This window comes from Aquarana catesbeiana, linkage group LG07 (genome assembly GCF_042186555.1).
Source record: "Aquarana catesbeiana isolate 2022-GZ linkage group LG07, ASM4218655v1, whole genome shotgun sequence".
In the NCBI taxonomy this organism is placed as follows: domain Eukaryota; kingdom Metazoa; phylum Chordata; class Amphibia; order Anura; family Ranidae; genus Aquarana; species Aquarana catesbeiana.
In genome coordinates, this window is record NC_133330.1 from 228,269,642 (window position 1) to 228,291,959 (window position 22,318).

General features: G+C 42.4%; 1 protein-coding gene across 4 annotated transcripts in view; it reads right to left on the bottom strand.

Annotated features, from left to right (window-relative positions):
• DPYD (dihydropyrimidine dehydrogenase) overlaps window positions 1-22,318 on the bottom strand; it is a 2,813,802-nt gene that overhangs the window by 2,332,415 nt on the left and 459,069 nt on the right. For 3 of the 4 annotated variants that reach the window (XM_073593091.1, XM_073593089.1, XM_073593090.1), the window contains exon 3: window positions 10,747-10,829. In XM_073593091.1, coding sequence (XP_073449192.1) covers window positions 10,747-10,829 — 83 coding nt within the window. Of the gene's footprint in view, window positions 1-10,746; window positions 10,830-22,318 lie in introns of those variants that run through there. The other variant, XM_073593093.1, reaches the window with a different exon arrangement.

The following is a 22,318-nucleotide window of genomic DNA, read 5'->3' on the forward strand; positions in this document are numbered from 1 at the left end:
GAATTGCCGATCCGACAATACACATAAAAGTTTATTGATGATAATGGCATGGGAATTCCCCACAGGGGAACCCCGAACCAAAATTAAAAAAAAAAAAATGACGTAGGGAGTCCCCCTAAATTCCATACCAGGCCCTTCAGGTCTGGTATGGATATTAAGGGGAGCCCCGGCCAAAATTTAAATAAATGGCGTGGGGTCCCCCCAAAAATCCATACCAGACCCTTATCCGAGCACACAACCTGACAGGCCGCAGGAAAAGAGGGGGGACGAGAGAGCGCCCCCCCTCTTGAACCGTACCAGGCCACATGCCCTCAACATTGGGAGGGTGCTTTGGGGTAGCCCCCAAAAACCTTGTCCCAGGACCCAGGTCCCCTAACTTGCATATAAGCCTTTAAAATTAGCACTTGCCAGAGCAGCATCCTAAGACACAGGACTATAAATTCTATTCTCCTGTGCACAGGACGTACTCAAGGATCAACTATATAATGGTCGAACATAGATTATTAGAGTTGGTGACTAAGACGAATATTGAAATAACAATATCATTTCCCGGTGACTATGGAAATAAAGATACCAGTAGCCCAAAAAAATCTAATTCATGGAGATTAAATGAAGAACTAATACAGGGTAAAGAAGAGGAAGAGAACATAAGAGAGGAACTAGAACAATATTTTAAAATAAATGATACAAAGGAGATAATGAAGGTTACCCTTTGGGAGGCCCATAAAGCCCATATTAGGGCTATCCCGATAGAGATAGGATCAAAGGAAAAAAAGGAAAGAAAAAAAATGGAAGTGTTAATAAAAGACATCCATGAATTAGAACACGGGCATAAAAAAGGGAGACGAGGAGTGGCTCCAGGCCCTAGTGATAAAAAGGAATTAACTAAAAGACCTACTGGATCAGGAGACAAGTAGGGCCTTTAAAAGAATTGCAAAATAAAGATATTTATATGGAAATAAAATGGTGAAACACCTGGCAAGAATACTGAAGAAGAAAAAAATCATCAAATTATATGAAAAAAATACAGAACAGTACCGGGGAGATGGTATTTTAACAGCAGAAATAGGTAAAGTGTTCCAAAATTATTATGGGACATTATATTCAATACAACAAAAGGATCAACAGGAAATAGAAAGTATAGAAAAGATAAAAGAGTTTCTAAAAGGTGCCAGATTACCTCAATTAACAGAGAATCAGCTATTTGCCTTAGTATTTTATTAATACCTCAGGCAGGCAGCTGCAGTATTTTCAGTTAGTGTACTGTATCCTGTGCACAGTGTGCAACTAAAGCTAACTGCAGACAATTGCTGGTGTTCTCTTTCTATTAATACCTCAGGCAGGCAGCTGCAGCATTTTCAGTCAGTGTACTGTATCCTGTGTGCAGTGTGCAACTAAAGCTAACTGCAGACAATTGCTGGTGTTCTCTTTCTAATAATACCTCAGGCAGGCAGCTGCAGTATTTTCAGTCAGTGTACTGTATCCTGTGCGCAGTGTGCAACCAAATATAACTGCAGACAATTGTTCTCTTTCTAATAATACCTCAGGCAGGCAGGCGATTCAGCTAGCTGCAGTATAATCAGTATATATATACATCCCAGCTTTGTGCAGCTACATCTCACTGCAGGCCATTCCTTGTGTACCTATTCCAATTCAACAAAGACAGTATGTCTGGAAGGCCAACAAGGAGAGGCAGACAGTCACAGGCCAATAAAAGAGGGCAAGCAGGCTCTGTGTCTAGAGGCAACAGTGTTGGTCATGGACACGGTGCATCCCCATCAGCACGTGGCCGTGGGGCATGCTTGTCCTTTTTCTCGGCAGCTGGCCGTGTTGAGCCACAACATGCTGAGGAGTTGGTAGAGTGGATGACCAAGCCGTCCTCTTCCTCCTCATGCTCTGTCACCCAGGCTACCTTGGCTGCCAATGCAGGTGCCAAAGCAGCCTATTCCTTGGACTCGAGGTTATCATCAGTTACTCTTCCCTAGCCCCACCGGAGGAGTCCCCCGAACTGTTCGACCACAGTGTCTGGTACAGGAGGATGCACAGCATTTTGAAGGTTCTGATGATGGTACCCAGCTTGAGGAAGGCAGTAACGTGAACCCAGAGAGAGGGGTTGCCCAAGAATGACAAGAAACTGGCAGTCATGTTCCCCCAGCTGCAGCATACTGCCAGGTTTGCTCCAGTGATGAGGAGAGAGGGGATGATGAGTTCACTGACTCTACATGGGTGCCTGATAGGAGAGAGTAGGAGGAGGAGGATGCACATCTCCAATGAGGCAGAATGCCCTACAGGGGCTAGCTTGAGGGCAGCCAACCGACTGGATCACACCACAGAGCTCCGCAAGTGCAGGGCGCTGGTGACTTTTTGCATTATTCCAAAGGTTCTTTGGTCTGGGCCTTTTTTGAGATGTATGCAGCAGATCGCACCGTTGCTGTTTGCAACATATGTCTGGACTAGACAGCAAGTGCTTAGGCACCACATGCTTAATCAGACATATGTCGAGCTCCCATGCAGCCCGTTGGCAACACTACCTAAAAGACCCACATCAAAGAACAAGGCAGACCTCTCCTTGCTCCTCCTCATCAGCTGGGATCTCAAACCACACTATACCTTCAGTCCTCTCAGAAACCTACACTGAGAGGAATGAAGGTGTAGAATTAGGTGTGCCACTGCCAAGTACTTGCAGACAACCTGCTATCAGTACACCAACGTCTGATTCTAGCAGGCAGCTTTCCCTACTCCAGTTGCTCCACCGGTGAAAGAAGTTTGCTCCCAGCCATCCACATGTCCAGCAGTTGAATGCTAGCTTGGATAAATTGCTAGCACTTCAACTGCTGCCTTTTCAGTTGGTAAACTTTGCCCCCTTCAGTGAGTTTGTGGAATGTGCGGTACCTCAGTGGCAGGTTCCCAAAAGCCACTTTTTTTCACGGAAGGTGATTCTGACTTTCTACCGGCATGTGGAAGGCAATGTCCATGCCTCGCTGGACAGGGCAGTCAGCAGTAAGGTGCATATTACTGCTGACTCATGGTCCAACAGGCATGGACAGGGATGTTACCTATTCCTTCACTGCGCATTGGGTGACTCTGCTGGCAGCTGGGAAGGATGCAGGACAGGGTGCAGTAGTGTTGGAGGTTGTTCTGCCACCACGCCTCCAAAATTCTACTAGTGGTGATTCTGCCACACCTCTCTCCTCCACCACCTCCTCTTCTTCTTCCTCCATGGCCTCTTCCTGTGCTGATTTGTCCTCAGAACCAGCGGTGCTCCGTAGGCGTTCAAAGGGCTACACAAGCACGCAGGCAAAAAGATGCCATGCGGTGCTTGAGCTGGTGTGCTTGGGGGATAGGAGCCACACTGGGGCAGAGATTCTGTCAGCTCTGCAGGGGCAGGCTCAGAGGTGGTTGACGCCATGCCAGTTTAAAGGCAGGAATGATGGTTTGCGACAATGGCACCAACCTCCTCTCCGCCTTCCGACAGGGACAACTGACCCATGTGCCCTGTTTAGCTCATGTCCTTAACTTGGTGGTGCAGCGGTTCTTGGGCAGGTACCCAGACTTACAGGATGTCCTGAGGCAGGCCAGGAAAGTCTGTGTGCATTTCTGCCGGGCATATAATGCCAGTTCTCAGCTGGCTGACCTCAAAAAGGAATTTAACCTGCCCAAGAACCGCCTCATCTGTGACATGCCCACCAGGTGAAACTCAATGTTGGCCATGCTGCAGCGGCTGCACACACAGCAGAGGGCCATCAATGAGTACCTGTGCGACAGGGTCAGGGGAGCTTGTTTTTTTCCCCATGCCAGTGGGCCATGATCAGGGATGCATGCACTGTTCTGTCACCATTTGAGGAGGCCACGAAGATGGTGAGCAGTGACAGTGCATGCATCAGTGACACTGTCCCTCTTGTCCACCTGTTGGAGCACACGCTGCGTGGAATAATGGATAGGGCACTTATGGCAGAACAGAGGCAGGAAGAGGAGGACTTCCTTACCTCTCAAGGCCCACTTTATCCAGACAGTGTTCCTGCATGCCCGCCGATCACACAGGAGATGGACGAGGAGGAGGACTGAGTCAGCATGGAGGTGGGGCCTAGCACTCAGCATCAGCAGCAGTCTTCAAGGGATCATTTACAGTCTGAAGAAACCCATGGACTTGTACGTGGCTGGGAGGAGGTGGCTGCGGATCATGTCGTCGTCCTTAGTGACCCAGAGGACTCTGGACCAAATGCCTCAGCAAACCTACGCTGCATGGCCTCCCTGATCCTGCAAACCTCCTTGATCCACGTTACAAGGGTAAGGTTGCAGACCTTATCTTGCCATTGCAGAGGGAGCAGAGGATGAAACCTCTTTGGGAGGCCTTGCAGAAAGGTTTGTGCAACGCGTTTCCAGAGCCTGGGAGGTTACAATTTCCTGGTCCTCCGGGACAACGTGTTGCTGAGGCTCCTGTCAGTCACAGAAGGAGCGGTGGAGAAGGTGGCCATCTGACTGATGCATTCAGGTAATTTTTTTAGTCCACACCCCCAAGGTATGATCGGTTTCAGCAACCATCGCCAGCGTCTGTTGTACATGGTGCAGGAATACCTAGGGGCAAGATCAGACTTGGACACCTTTCCCACCGAACATCCTCTGGGTTACTGGGTCTGGAGGATGGATCACTGGCCAGAGCTTGCACAGTATGCAATTGAGCTACGGGCCTGTCCTGCATCCAGCATTCTTTCAGAACGCACATTCAGTGCTTCTGGAGGCTTTGTAACCAATCACAGGATGTACCTGTCCACTGAATCGGTCGATCAGCTGACCTACATAAAAATGAATCAGTCTTGGATCACCACTAGCTACCAAGCACCTCATGCTGATATAACCAAATATTTTTTTTTAATGTAAGATCCCTTCAAGACTGCCTATGCTGATGCTGAGTGACTATCCTGTCATGCTGAGTGACAATCCTCTTCCTCCTCAATGTTCATGCTGCTAGCTTGTAAGAACATTTTGGTTCTGGGCACTGCCACCAGTGGCTAAGGCCCAATTTTTCTGCCCTTGTTTAACAGGGGTGTGTAATTACAATTTTTGATGCAATACTTTGCAGCAGGGCTAGTTCCTGCGCTCCAACTAGAGTATCTGTGAGGGGTTGCAGTGTTGTGGCACCAGCACCAGTGCATTAGGCCCAATTTTTCAGCCCCTGTTTAACAGGGGCATGTAATTACAATTCTTGATCTAATATTTAACAGCAGGGCCCGTTCCTGCACCCACCAAGAATAACTGTGAGGCCTTACAGTGTTGTGGCAACACCACCACACCGTCCACTACCAAAGGCCCAATTTTTCTGACCCTGTTCAACAGGGGCATGCAATTACTATTCTTGATCTAATATTTAACAGCAGGGCCCATTCCTGCGCCCACCAAGAGTAACTGCTTACAGTGTTGTGGCAACAGCAACACCTAAGGCCCAAATTTCTGCAGAGTATATAGGGCAGGCCCCTACTTTCAAACATCCAACTTACAAATGACTCCTACTTGCAAACGGAAGGAGACAACAGGACAACAGGAAGTGAGAGGAAATCTACCCCTGGGAAGGGAAATTCTCTCCTGTAAGAGTTCATTGTTTCACTAAAAACCCCAAATTTTCAAAATCCAATTGTCATTGGGACAGAAAGTGAGGTGAAATCTTCTGAACAGGTGCACAGACTGCAAAACAAATGTTACAAGGGTGATAATCCTTCGCTATGTTTTCCCAAAAGCTTAAAAATAGATTTTTTGGCTGGAGCTACACGTAAAGAATGTACCAGTTCAAAATTACAAACAGATTCTACTTAACAAAAAACCTACAGTCCCTGTCTTGTTTGCACCGCCTGTATACTGCTGTTCAGAGTATATAGGGCCTGGGGACCCAACGCCTTTCCTTTTTTTATTTGGGTGCGGGGTTCCCCTTAATATCCATACAAGACCCAAAGGGGCTAGTAATGGGCTAGGGGTGTTTCTCAATGATTTTCATCCATATGGCCAGAACCAGACATGACATTAAAGCCGCAAGCAGTTTTAAATTACTTTTTTTCCTTTAGAAATGTCATTTTGAGCAGGGACTGTTTTAAACACGGGAAACACGCGCCACTTTACAGGTATACTATAGACACCCCCCAGGCACGATATTTAAAGGAATATTTCATTTTTATTTTTTCACTTTAAGCATTAAAATCACTGCTCCCAAAAAAAGTCAATTTTTAAAACTTTTTTTTTGCATTGATACATGTCCCCTGGGGCAGGACCTGGGTCCCCAAACCCTTTTTAGGACAATAACTTGCATATTAGCCTTTAAAATTCACACTTTTGATTTCTCACGTTCGAGTCCAATAGACTTTAACAGGGTTCGAAAGTTTGCACAAACTTTCGGTCCATTCGAATGTTCTGATGCGAACCGAACCGGGGGGTGTTCGGCTCATCCCTACTGGGCAGCGATTTTAACATTGGTGGATAGCAGGCCAATGTTATTGAAGATGGATCTTCATCTCTGGATAATGTGAAATATGTTCATTTTATATTTGTTTTCAAAATGTAATAGTATTTTTCAGTGTTGGCGTATTTTACTAATATACCCTTTTTCTCATTCCCCAGGCCACATGGTTTTAAATATTGGTAAAATACTTTGCAAGGGGTTGATAAATCCAACGTTTGGTACCGTACAAGGACCTGTTCCCCATATCTGGTCCCCAAAAAAAAGTATGTCGGAGTTTGTGGGGGGGATTAATAAGAATTTGGAAGCCACCTATAGAAACCTTTTTAGTGCAAGTGTATCTCCCCTCAGGGGAATAAGTACAGGCATAAATTAGTACACCTTATTATTCATTCCCAAAAATTTTAAATGGAAATAAACACACTGACACAGTCAAAAAACAAACAAAAAATTAATAAATTCTTATTTTAAAAAATTTGAACAAGGTTCCCTGATGTAAATCAATCAGTCACATCATTCATTGATGCAGATTCGTCATAACAACCCACCACTTGATGGTGACACCAGTGGGATCACAGCAAATGACAGATCCCTGGCTGCTGTATGTCATCAAAACACCAGGAATCTGCCATTTAGTGATGGTTGTGCAGCAGGGCAATATAGTTTTGTGGTGTGTAGTCATAGCGTAAGGAGAATTTCAGGCATTATTACTCCTTACCCATTCCCACAAACAGTTGAAAGTAAATAAAAACACCCACATTGTGAAAACATTTTAGTTGCAAGAATAAAAAATGCAAATAGTGTCTCTCCCTGTAAATCCACTATTAATCATGTCATTGACCAATGTAGGTTCATCATTAATCACAATGACCCACCACACCAACAATACGTTCCTGCTACACTACCACCACTAAGGCAGCCCACACAATATTAATTTGCTTTTGTTCAGCATGTTAAACAAAAGACAATGAATCCATTCCCCCATTCACACACTCAGTCCCTCCCCCAGAACTATTATATTCTGACAGCAGAGAGATTTCCCTGCCATCAGAATACACTCATCAGTACCACCAACTGATGATCGAGCAACAATTTTCCAATAGACTGGTTGTACAGAAGTTGACAGAGAAATCTACCTCTGTACAACCACCCTACCCATAGATGGATTGAAATTCCCCACTGAATTGGCTGAATTTTGATCCATCTATGGCCAGCTTTAGTTACGAAATCCTCAGTGCTGCTGTAAGAGACTCTGTGATCCTGGGTGATGCAATTGACCAAATATGGAATTTACCATTTTATTTACATTCTAAAAAGGCAGGTATTCGGTTGGGAGAACTGGGCAAATATGGCCGGTTTATTTTTCACTTTGCTAAACCTGATCTCTATCTGCCACCACCAACTAATCCATGTTCAATCAAAGATACTAAATGATCATTTTGCCTTGGGACATGTTGGTGTACCAAGAGGTAAGTGCAATACAGCCTTTAGGAGTTATGCCCACCAGCTAACAAAAGCAATTACACCAAATCAATGTGTTACCCCCATTTATTGGTATTTTTTTGTATAGTCCCTATGTAATTTGTACACCCACTGATTATGTGGGATGTGCACATATGTATGTAAATAGCATTCACTACAGACTTGTAAATTTAGAGCACATTGACCTTGTTTGTTACTAATAGTATAGTACAAAAATATAGTGGTAATGATAGCTGACATGAATTAGAACAATTATAGACAGAGTATGATTACATCTTAAAGGCGACAATCCTGTGTGGTAGCATTAATAAATTAGATCCAGTTTTTCTAAACTGAAAGGGATAGCTAATGGAAATGTTTACTGCAAATACATTTACCATAGTTTTCATGTTACTGCTGCAATTTTCACACCGAATAGGTGCAAAAAAAGAATGGTCATCTATTTCTAGTAATGATTTCACTTTTAAAACAACTGCACTTGTCAGTCCTGTAGAATCAGTCATTAATAATACTCAATAAATTCCACATGACACAACATACTTTTAAAACTTACCTTCTGGGTCACTGAATGGACTCCTACTGATAATTGATGACCTGAGAGTGGCTAATGGATGCAAGCAGAGCTAGGAACAGCACAAACTAAACACAACATGTACATTAGTATTTAAACAAAAGTAATAGCCAATTTCCAGTGTGCCATTGTAATGGGAGGTTTGACTTTAATTCTAAGTTTCAGTAAGAGAGAATCAGTAGTACTCAATAATGCAGAAAAATGCAATTTATCGACCAAACAAAGCCAATACATCAAACAAATATAATACTAAACAAGGTATATATATATATATATATATATATATATATATATATATATATATATATATATATATATATTTTTTTTTTTTTTTTATTTATTTATTTCTGAATGCAGTTCAGTCAATAACAGAACTCTTAAATCCTTTTTGAAAAATATTACCGTACTAACTGCTTTTGGATTATTGGATTAGAAGATAATAGAAAATACTGTAAACATGTTGCTGCTGTTATGCTGTTCAGTTATTGTATTTCAATAGGAAAATACTTTATACTCTTCATAAAGAATTGACTGCAGCAGAAGATTGTAAATACTTACCTACCCTGCTATTTGCACTGTCTAATGTTGCTCTTTTGAGGATGTATCATCCTCAGAAGTCTCCTAGGTAACCAACATATCCAGGAGTGTCAATCTTCTGTGCCCCTTCTGCGCTCAATGGTTCCTCTGTGGTGATGTGAAGGCCGATGGGAGGAATTCTTTAGCACTGCAGAGAACCAGGCTATCCCAAGAGACCTCAGAGGATGGTGTCATCAGAAGCAGGAAATGTAGATATTCACACTCTACTTTTACAGGGAATTTGTTTTGGACAGTTTACGTCTAACAAGAGGATCACTTTAACCAGGAAGGAGGAGGTAAAATAAATGAATTACAGTTTAGATAAATGCCTGGTTTAATAACTTAAAAAAGTGAATGATACATTATGTTTTAAGTTTGGCTTTTTTTAGCCTATTTCTGTGCTACTCCATGAAGACATCAACATTTCCCTACAGCCATCAACATACATATGAGGATTTATGTTGATAGGCACAATGCAGCATGCTTTCAGGTGTATTTAGCTTGCAGCGGGGGGGGGGATAGGGGAGCTGTCTCTGCCAGGCGAACACTAATAAGCAAATAAAATCCCATGTACACAGGATAGAAACTGTCAACAACCAAAGTTTCATAATTCTTTCATCACAATATACAAGGAACACAGAGAAAAACAGGAATCATGGCAACCTTTTGCAAAATTAATAACAGTTATGTTAACTCCAAGCCCACCTCTAGATAAAAAAAAAAATATATACATACATACACACACACATACATACACAGTATATATATTAATTTATTCAACATCGCAAAGATCAGAGTGAAAACAACAAGTGGGTATTGGTTAAAGTGTTACTAAACCCAGAACCCTGAATTCACTATATCTGGTCTCCCACAGTACACAGAACATAGAAATGCAAACGTTTTAATAAATATAAACTGCTAAAAACCTTTTTTCATCAGCAGTTAGCGCATTCTTGTGACTTGTATCAGTACCTGCTTAAAGCTTGTAGGAGGAGTTTTCATTCTCCCAGACTGATTTTACTGCTGTGGCTTTAGTACTTTAAGATATTCTAACCACTATGCCCTCCTCCATAGATGAAATTCACTCAAACACAGTTGTTAGATAATCCTATGTTGTGACTGCACCTGTCCAAAAGTACTGAACGCTAAAATGGTCACCTCAGTCCTAATACTTCTGGTCCAAAGAGAGTAGATTCTACAAGACTGCACAACTATTATTCTAACTTAAGACCTACTTTATTATAAAGAATTAAAAACCCTCAAAAAAGTTTGCACACATATTTTTTTAAAAACACATACTGAAAAGTTCTATGAAATAGTTTCCTTTATTTTTAATAAATACAAAGCTTAGCTAAATTATTCAGTATGTGCCATTTATGCTCCTTGTGGAATATAAGAATTTCTATTCATTCATAGAATAAATATAATTCACAGGAACCCTAAGCATTTCAAGCAACCAATTAAACATTTAGGTTTTTTTTACAGCGCAGTGAAGCTTATTATTTATGCAGCTTTAAACCAAAGTGGAGCCTCAAGGGAAACCTATCCAGTGACAAATTAATACCTTGGAGAACAGAGCTGAATGGTGGCAATGAACTCATTTGTTCCCCCAATAATGAAGAATGACTTTTGCTTTACCACATGGATGACTGCTGCCATGGCAACCCAGACTTACCTCATTGCTTCTCTGAGTGCTCCTCGCTCTCCAAGAGTCGTATGTTTGATGTCATCAAAATTATTTTCCAGTTTCTCACAATTCTGCAAAAACATATTTCTGATTAATATAAACTAGTCTGACAATTTAATATACAGTACAATTTTGATTTAGTAGACCAACTACATATACTATATAAAAGTGACAATATCTGTAAATCTGAAGTCACATCTGGAAGATAACAAATTGTAGTATATTACAGTACAGCACCACCCGTTGTGTAGGAGGTCTATGTTCATTTTAATAGGTGGAGAGCAACAAGTATTAGCATTTTCTACTTGAAAAACATACATGTTTTTCCAGATATATTAGAAATACTATATTTGACTGCCTTATAACAGAAATTATGTGAAGAAATATTCATGAAATAAGGCTTATAGAAAACTGTTTTTTAAGCTCATGTCCTGATTAGGTCCTGATTGTGACAATAGAAGACATACTTTCAAAACAGCTACATGGGGATATGTGAATATGGAAAACATACTTTAACTGGGACCCTTTATGAGCAAGTGTCCTGGTAAGGATCCTAGAAATCATAGAAAGAATAAATAATGTGCGCAAATGCTTATTTATTCAGTATTAAGTGGGTAAAACATGAAAATATTTGAGATAAAATATTATAGCACATAATAGTGCAATTGTGCTTAAAAGTGTCATTATGCAAATATCAATTAGGGTATTTTGAAATCACAATGTAAGACTATGCTTGGATTGTAGATAAAATTCAGTTTATTTCACAGCATAAAAGGAGTACCTAGTAACTTTAACAGTAGCAAAATGTAATATGAGCACAACAAACTTCATCTGCAGGGCTTTGCAGCTAGGAGGGAGTTCAGAGTCAGCTGCATCTTTTTTTTTTTTTTTTTTTCAATCATATTTTTTAAAGTTTTGTACAAAGAAGTACAAACAATGCTTAGTAGATGAAATATAGCAAACCATATGAGATGGTAAAAGAAAAGGGGAAAGAATAAGAAATCCTTATAAAGTGCAGTACACAGGGAGAGCAGAAAGATCAGAGAAAGGTGTCTGACATCTTATCTGTCCAGTTAATCCAAGGTTGTCAAGCTTTTACAAATAGTGGGTATTTATTCATCTAGTGACTAACAATGTTTCATATACAAATCGTTTTGGAAGAACTAGGTGCTAACTGCCAATTCCAGTGACTAGTATTCGTTGTTCCAACAGCTAAACATATGTGGATGATGATAGTGTGGAAATATGAGGTGAACCTGTCTATTCCCAGATTTAATATTGCCAATGCCATGGTAGGTGATAATAGAATTCCAGTAATATTTGCTATGAATTGAAAATATTTCCTCCAGAACTATTTAGGTGCTTATAATGTCATAATACAGTCATCAATGAGCCTGTGGACCCACTCTCTCTCCAGCAAAAAGAGGATTGTGAAGAGAAGAAGTTTGATCATAAAAAAAAAAATCCTTTGCATCAGTTCCCAGTGATCTATTCAATTTGAAGATTTATAGACAGTATAAAGGGCTCCATGCCATTGGGTATTAGTGTATAGAGTAGAGAGGTCTGCTTCTCACTGTACAAAAGGTGAAGATTTGTGAAAGCTTAGTTTATCGTGTAAGATATAGTAAAATAAGGATATGCCTTGCCAAGCGGTGGAAGATGAATACTTTGTCATATCTGGGAAGTTACAAAGGGCATGAGTTATTTGCAGGTATTTAAAAAAAGTCTGTTGTTGGTAGGCCAAATTCATTCTCAAGTGCATCAAAGCTCTTAACTAGAGTGGTTCGGTCATATAGATCTAAAACTATTGAGATACCCTTATGAGTCCACAGGCTTTTAGAAATATTTGGTTTAATCAGTTCCAACAAAGATACTGAAATATATGAAGAAAAAACCTGAGTTTGTCCCTGGGAAGCAGAGTACAAAGTTCTCCAGGCTATGAGGGAGAATTGAATTGAAGGTGGTAATATTTCAGAGATATCACTCTTTAGAGGTCCATCAACAGCCAATGATAAAGGTGTTCTCCAGGGACCAATGATTGATAGATATCAAGCAACATAATATCTGGAGTGGGTTGGAACCAATGTTTAAGCTGGTCAAGGCAGACTGGGATAGAGTAACCAATGATATTGATAGAGCCTATGCCCCCAACTCTTCTATGTTTGATAAGATGTGAATGGGCTTTTTTAGCTTTTTTATCATTCCATAAAAAGCATTTGTATAAGGTGTTCAGAGTGTTCATATATTTTGAAGGTAGAGGAATAGGAATGTTCCTGAACAGATATAAAATTTGACAGGTTAAATTTTCCCAGGCACATCATTTCCTTCAAAAGTTTTTCAATAAGTGGTTTATAATTCAGATCCACTAATGGATTTGTTTTGGAGGATAAAGTGATATCCATATAGGAAATATCTGTGTAGAGAAGAGATGATTACAACTGGCTCTTTCCAAACCGGTCTACTTCTAGGTCAAGAATAAGGGATTACTAAAGACCTTAAAAATCTGATGAGCCTTCAATAGAAAAGTTTCTATTGAAACTTTTGATTAGGTTGGGTTGGTCAACAAAAAGATAACATTCGCAAAAAGTTGGATTTTGTGTGATCTCTGTTGAAAGGTAAAGCCTGAAGTGGGTTTCTTGCACAGTTTTAGTATAATAACGCTATAGGCCTTTAGTATTTCCAGAGGAAAGGATAACATCATGGCCACTTTATGATATAGGACATTAAGAAATGGGCTGAGAATAGTCTGGAACAATTTATAATATTTACTAGTGAACTTGTCTGGACCAGGAGATTTGCCATTTGGCAAATAATTTATAATTTTAGCTGTCTCTTCAGGTGTAAATATGGGTATATGGGTTTACTTTAAGAGGTGCTTGAGTTGTTGGTTTCAGAGCCGTTTAATTGAAGAATAATGCCTCTAATTAATGCATTATGTGCATTGCATAAGTTGAATGGGTTAGATAACAAGACGTTGTTAGAAGCTGCATCATTTTTAAGCTCCATGGCTCAACAGTTATCCCACAAAATCCCCCTCTGCTACAAATACTCCTCCTAGCCAGTTAATCCCATAGTGACCCTTAAAGGGTTCACAGCTTGTAATGAGAACATACTTTATGTCTAGCACTTATTCCTTAAGGTCCTGTACAATATAGATGAGCTAGTGGGACCGTACTTTGGGTAATCCTATAAACAGAGGAGTCCACCTATATTGCAAATTACATTTTGTTATTAACCCTACCTTCTTAGCACAAACACACAGACAACCACATTGTCAAGCAATCCTTAAAACTCTGTCAAATATTGAAGAAAACTAGCTTCCGCACCTCTTCCTTTACCAACCATAGTATTTTTTTCCTTGGATTTGATGAAACACAGAGATACCATATGCAGAGCTTTGGACAGCATGTGGCCTACAGCATAAAATAAACTTTTCACCTAATGACATCCCAAATTTTGAATGCTTCCAGAAAAATCATAAAGCTGCTCTCATCTGAGATTATTGATTTTTTACAAATTAAAAGGTATGTCACCTCCACAACCTCAAATCCCCACTCCTTCATTCCCCAAAGGTTTGTCCTTTTTGAATATTTCTGTCTATAGGACTCCCCAGTGCAAGGGTGTTTTCTCTGCAATTTATCTTTGCTAGAGGGCCCACACCCAACCTCTTTACCCTATGTGGAACAGTGAGAAAGGTACCTCAAACACCTAGAACCATATAACAAAGTAAAATCATTGCTATATTAATTTAATATGAAAAAAAACGGGGAAAGGGGTAGGGGGAACAAACAAGTTTACCACTAATACACGGTCAGATACATGAAATGACCAGCGTTAGATTATTCACCCATTGAGGTGTTGTTGCTGTAACCATATAGCATATAAAAAGAAAAAAGGTTAGCCCGATCAGGACGGGCTAAAAGGTGTTACTATTGGCAACAAATTATCGATCAAGATAGAGTAGATCAAATTGTGAAAACTTTATTTCTATACCAATTGTAAATAATGTATCAAAAAAGATCATACTATTAAAGTGCAGTACCTTAAAACTGATTGACTACAATCAGACATTGAATTGATTACTACTGACAAATTGAACATACAGGACAAACATAAAACAATACATTTACCACTGAACAAGTCCGGACGTATTGCTTTAGTCCATTGTCACTACATTTTAAACATCATTTAAATTTGATGGAATGGGATCAAATATGTTCCCTGTTTCAATCAATTGGTAGGTGGTTAGCAATGGGCTAATTCAACTATGGAGTGGGGATGAGAAAGGTGAAGGTAAGTAATGTGCTTGTCATCGAGGAAAAAATGAACAAGAAAAAAATCGTATGTTCATTATTGGTAAAGAAAACTACCTGGGCTGACAATTTCAAACAGTACATTCATCCCTTATGCTGCGTACACACGGTCAGACTTTCCTGCAGGAAAAGTCCGACGGAATCTTTTCAGTGGACATTCCAATCGTGTGTGGGCCTCATCTGACTTTTTTTTTCAAAAATTCTGACGGACCTAGAAATAGAACATGTTTCAAATCTTTCTGACAGAATCAGTTCCTATCAGGAAAACCGCTCGCCTGTATACTGTTCCAACGAACCAAAAACGACGCATGCTATGAAGCAAGTACGAGACGTCAGCTATTGGCTACTCGCTACTTAACTTCCTTTTTCTAGTCCCGTTGTGCGTTTTGTACGTCACAGCATTCTAGATGGTCGGACTTTGGCGTGATCGTGTGTACGCAAGACAGTTTCAGCGGAACTCCGGCAGAAAAACCTTCAGAGTTCATTCCGATGGAAAAAACAGTCATGTGTACGCGGCATTAGATAATGCTGGAAGAATAATGGACAGAAAAAGGCAAAACCACAGGAAAATTCCATCCAGGCTGCAATTATCTGTAACAAGCTTCAAATCATTCAAATAATTTCAGGAGTCCAATCCTTTTCCAATGCACTTCAAAAACGCTAGAGGTATCATTGGTCGCATTGGCGACTAGTTCACTAATATTCTGCTTTAATAAACCAAAATGTTGGACATAATATCAATATCACTTAATGATATGTGTCAGGAGAGCACGTAATAAGTCAATCTTATTGACGAGCTAGTGAACTTTGGTGGTTTTAGCAAACGTTTAGCATGTTTAGCAATACATTACCACCCAGCTCTAAGTCAGCGCTGTCTGTAGTGTAGTGGCGACTTCCGTATGCGGTTTATGCATTGTCACTCAGATAGTGTTGGATGGCGGGAAGACAAGTTTTTTCACTACCTTTTACCGCGGCAGCTGATGTGTACATGTATCCGTTCAACTTCTTGCAGGTTGTCGCGAGCGATCATTGCCACTGCCACTGCCGTAGCTCGAATCAATCATGTTCTCTCCACTCTCAGTTTACAGCTCACTCCATATTTGCAATGTCTTGGGACAGGACAGCGTTGTGACATAAACGCGTTTCGCCCTGTCTAATGGCGTAGCTTCATCTTGGATGTTCAAGATGAAGCTACGCCATTAGACAATGTTTTGGTCTCATTGGACAGGGCGGTCAGCAGTAAGGTTCATATTACAGCTGACTCATGGTCCAGCAGGCATGGGCAGGGATGTTACCTTTCCTTCACGGCGCACTGGGTAACTCTGCTGGCAGCTGGGAAGGATGCAGGGACAGGGTTCAGTGTTTTTGGAGCTTGTTCCACCACCATGCCTCCAAAATGCTAGTAGTGGTGATTCTGCCACAGTTATCTCCTCCACCCCCTCCTCCTCTTCTTCCTCTATGACCTCTTCTGCAGATTTGGCTAAGCAAGTAGTCAGGCTAAAAGATGCCATGTGGTGCTTGAGTTGGTCTGCTTAGGGGACAGAAGACACACTGGGGCAGAGATTCTGTCAGCTCTGCAGGGGCAGGCTCAAAGGTGGTTGATGCCACACCAGCTTCAGCCAGGAATGGTTGTCCTCTCCGTCCTCTGACAGGGACACTTGACCCATGTTCCATGTTTGGCACACGTCCTGAATTTGGTGGTGCAGTGGTTCTTGAGCAGGTACCCAGGCTTACAGTATCTCCTGAGGCAGGCCAGAAAAGTCTGTGGTCATTTCCGCCGGTCATACAATGCCCGTGCTTGGCTGTCATTCAAAGTGAATGCAACCTTTCCACCAACCACCTCTTTTGTGACATGCCCACGAGGTGGAACTCAACGTTGACAATGCTGCAGCAGCTGCACATGCAGCAGAGGGCCATCAATGAGTACCCGTGCGAGTATGGCACCAGGACAGGGTCATGGGAGCTTGGCTTCTTTTTGCCACGTCAGTGGCTACTGATCAAGAATGCATGCACTGTCCTGTCACCATTTGAGGAGGCCACAAGGATAGTGAGCAGCGTAAATGCATGCATCAGTGACACTGTCCCTCTAGTCTTCCTGTTGGAGCACATGCTTTGTGGAATCATGGACAGGGCACTTGAGGCAGAACAGTGGGAGGAAGAGGAGGACTTCCTTACCTCTCAAGACCCCCTTTATCCAGATAGCATTTCTGTGGGCCGGCCAAACACATAGGAAGAAGTAGAGGAGGAGGAGGATTGTGTCAGCATGGATGTAGAGGACAACATTAAGCAGCAGTCTTCAAAGGATTGTTTTCAGTCCCCAGAAACCCAAGGAGTTTTACGTGGCTGGGAGGAGGTAATTACGGATTATGTGATCCTTAGTGACCTAGAGGACTCAGAATCAAATGCCTCTGCAAATTTACGCTGCATGGCCTCCCTGATTCTGCAAATCCTGCGAAAGGACCATAGGATTCGTGGCATCAAGGAGAGAGATCATTTCTGGCTGGCAACCCTTCTTGATCCACGTTACAAGGGTAAGGTTGCAGAACTCATCCTTCCTTCGCAGAGGGAGCAGAGGATGAAACATCTTCAGGAGTCCTTGAAGAAAGGTTTGTGCAATACATTTCCAGGCCCTGGAAGGTTACCATTTCTTGGTGCTGGACAACATATTGCTGAGGCTTCGTTCAGTCAGCGGTGGAGAAGGTGACCGGTTGACCAATGCCTTTAAACAATTTTTCAGCTCTCGTCGCAAAGGTCTGATCGGTTCAAGCAACCATCGCCAGCATCTGCATTACATGGTGAAGGAATATCTAGGGGCAAGAGCAGACTTGGAGACCTTTTGAACAGAGCATCCACTAGGTTACTGGGTCTTGAGTAGGGATGAGCCGAACACCCCCCAGTTCAGATCCAGAACAGGCAAACAGGCAAAAATTAGTTTGAACGCGTGAACACCATAAAGTCTATGGTACACGAACATGAATAATCAAAAGTATTAATTTTAAAGGCTTATATGCAAGTTTTTCTCATAAAAAGTGTTTGGGGACCTGGGTCCTGCCCCAGGGGACATGTATCAATGCAAAAAAGTTTTATAAATGGACGTTTTTTCGGGAGCAGTGATTTTAATAATGCTTAAAGTGAAACAATAAAAGTGTAATATTCCTTTAAATTTTGTACCTGGGGGGGTGTCTCTAGTATGCCTGTAAAGGGGCGCATATTTCCCATGTTTAGAACAGTCTGACAGCAAAATGACATTTCTAAAGGAAAAAAAAGTAGCGCCGGCTATAATGAATTGTCGGTCCGGCAATACACATAAAAGTTCATTGATAAAAACGGCATGGAATTTCCCCACAGGGGAACCCCGAACCAAAATTAAAAATAAAAAATGCGTGAGGGTCCCCCTAAATTCCATACCAGGCCCTTCAGGTCTGGTGTGGATATTAAGGGGAACCCTGTGCCAAAATTAAAAAAAATGGCGTGGGGGTCCCCCTCAAAATCCATACCAGATCTGAAGGGTCTGGTATGGATTTTAAGGGGAACCCTGTGCCAAAATTTAAAAGATCCAGATCCTTATCCGAGCATGCAACCTGGCAGGCTGCAGGAAAAGAGGGGGGACAAGAGAGCGCCCCCACCTCCTGAACCTTACCAGGCCACATGCCCTCAACATTGGGAGGGTGCTTTGGGGTAGCCCCCCAAAGCACCTTGTCCCCATGTTGATGGGGAGAAGGGCCTCATCCCCACAACCCTTGCCCGGTGGTTGTGGGGGTCTGCGGGCAGGGGGCTTATCGGAATCTGAAAGCCCCCTTTAACAAGGGGACCCCCAGATCCCACCGCCCATGTGAATTGGTATTGGGGTACAAATGGGTCACCAGGTGGCCCCGCCCTCTGTTATATAAGAAGTGTCAGAAGAACCGAAGCGCAACATGCAGAAGACTCCCACTGAGGCGGATCGTGCGGACGGAGCAAAGAAGGAGCCGGAGGAAGATGCGGGACGAGAAGAGCGGAGGAAGAAGATGGAGAAGAAGATGGAGGAAGAAGAAGAACACTGAAAAAAGACCAAAAGAAAGAAGATGGAAGAAGAAGAAATGAATAAAGGACTTGTCAAAAACCGTCTCTTGTGTTTTTTGACCTTTTTTGACACTTTTTTTGTGAAATGGTAGCCATTACCAATTCACATGGGGGGCGGGATCTGGGGGTCCCCTTGTTAAAGGGGGCTTCCAGATTCCGATAAGCCCCCCTCCCGCAGACCTCCACAACCACTGGGCAAGGGTTGTGGGGATGAGGCCCTTTTCTCATCTATCAACATGGGGACAAGATGCTTTGCAGGGCTACCCCAAAGCACCCTCCCAATGTTGAGGGCATGTGGCCTGGTACGGTTCAGGAGGGGGGGGCGCTCTCTCATCCCCCCATCTTTTCCTGCAGTCTGCCAGGTTGTGTGCTCAGATAAGGGTCTGGTATGGATTTTGCGGGGGACCCCCACGCCATTTTTTAAAAATGTTGGCGCGGGGTTCCCCTTAATATCCACACCAGACCTGAAGGGACAATATGGAAATTAGGGGGCCCCCACGCCATTTCTTTTTAAATTTTGATTCGGGGTTCCCCTGTGGGGAAATTCCATGCTGTTTTTATCAATGAACTTTTATGTGTATTGCCGGACCGTCAATTCATTATAGCCGGTGCTAGCAATAGTAGTTTTACTTGACTTTTTTCCCTTTAGAAATGTCAAAAACTGTTCTAAACACGGGAAACATGCGCCCCTTTACAGGCATGCTATAGACACCCCCCAGGTATGAATTTTAAAGGAATATTTCACTTTTATTGTTTTACTTTAAGCATTAATAAAATCACTGCTCCCGAAAAATGGCCATTTTTAAAACTTTTTTTTGCATTGATACATGTCCCCTTTGGCAGGACCCAGGTCCCCAAATGCTTTTTATGACAATACCATGCATATAAGCCTTTAAAATTAGCACTTTTGATTTCTCCCATAGACTTTTACAGGGTGTTCAGCGGCTTTTGAATTTGCCGCGAACACCCCAAATTGTTGGCTGTTCGGCGAACGGACGAACAGCCAATGTTCGAGTCGAACTCATGTTCGACCCGAATATAAAGCCCATCCTTAGTCTTGACTAAGGATGGGCTGACTGTTCGAGTCGAACATGAGTTTGACTCGAACATCGGCTGTTCGATGAAGATCGAACATTATGGGCCGTTCGCGCCAAATTCGAGCGGTGCGTCACGGCCCATAAAGCACTGCATCATCACAGTGCTGTGCTGGCTGATGATTGGTAAAGCATGCACTATGACCTGCATACTTTGGTCAATCACAGTGCCGTAAGCAAACAGAGCCATAAGTGGCCAAAGGCAGGGTGCCTTTGGCCAATTATGGCTCAGGGAGTTAAGTACACGCCCAACACTATATAAGGCCACCTGCACATCGGCCTTGTGTAGTGTGTTGCTGGCGTTATAGAGAGATAGAGAGAGAGAGAATGTGTCATTTAATTTACTTGGGGAGCAGGCAGTTTATTCAGTTAGCTAGATCTCACTGCAGACCATTGCTGCTGTACTATTTCTAATCTACTTCAGCCAGGCAGTTGATTCAGATAGCTGCAGTGTATTTCATATATATATATATATATATATATATATATATATATATATATATATATATATATATACACACACATACACACACACACACACACAGGCTTGTGTGTGTATATATATATATATATATATATATATATATATATATATATATATATATATATATATATATATATATATATATATATATATATATATATATATATATATATATATATATAAAAGAACTGCAGCTCACTGAGTCACCTGCCTGAAAGTGTCTTTGAACACGTACCCTAGGAATGGCCTACAGTCAGGTATAGGCTTGGCTGGACTACAATGCAGTGGATATATATTTTATGAACTGCATCTCACTGAGTCACCTGCCTGAAAGTGTCTTTGAACACGTACTCCAGGAATGGCCTACAGTCAGGTATAGGCTTGACTAGACTATATATATATATATATATATATATATATATATATACATACACATACATACATACACATACACACAGGCTTGTCAAGCCTATACCTACTAAAAGAGGGCAAGCAGGCTCTGTGTCTACAGCCAACAGTACTGGTCATGGACACAGTGTATCCTCAGCACGTGGCCGTGGGGCACGCTTGTCCTTTTTTTCGGCAGGTGGCCGTGTTGAGCCACAACATGCAAAAGAGTTGTTAGAGTGGATGACCAAGCCGTCCTCATCCTCCTCATCCTCTGTTACCCAGGCTCAGGGTACTTTGTCTGCCAATGCAGCTGCCAAAGCGGCCTCTTCCATCGGCTTAATGTCATCAGTCACTCCTTCCCTAGCCCCACAATCATGCCCTGAGGAGTCCCCTGAACTGTTTGACCACAGTGTAGGGTACATGCTGCAGAAGGATGCGCAGTGTTTTGAAGGCTCTGATGATGGTACCCAGGTTGAGGATGAAGGCAGTAACGTGAGCCCAGTGAGAGGGGGTGCCCAAGAAGGACAAGAAACTGGAAGTCATGTTCCCCCAGCTGCAGCATACTGCCAGGTTTGCTCCAGTGGCAAGGATGGAGGGGATGATGAGGTCACTGACTCTACGTGGGTGCCAGATAGAAGAGGGGAGGAGGAGGCACATCTCCAATGAGGCAGGATGCCCTCCAGGGGCTAGCTTAAGGGCAGGCAACTGACTGTATCACACTGCAGAGCTCCGCATGTGCAGGGCACTGCTGACTCCATGCGTTTTTCCAAAAGTTCTTTGGTGTGGGCCTTTTTTGAGACATGTGCAGCAGATCACACCATTGCTGTTTGCAACGTATGTCTGAAGCGTATCAAGCGTGGCCAAAAGAGCAGCCGCTTCGGCACCACATGCTTGACCAGAAATATGTCGAGCTCCCATGCAGTCCTTTGGCAACAGTACTTAAAAGACCCACATCAAAGAACAAGGCGTATCTCTCCTTGCTCCTCATCAGCTGGGATCTCCAACTCCACTATAACTTCAGTCCTCTCAGAGACCTGCACTGAGAGTAATGAAGGTGTAGAATTAGTTGTCCCAAGCACTTGTGGGCAATCTGCTAGCGGTACACCAACATCCGTTTGTAGCACGCAAATTTCCCTACCCCAGTTGCTAAACTGGCGAAAGAAATTTGGTCCCAGCCATCCACATGCTCAGCAGCTGAATGCTAGTTTGGCTAAATT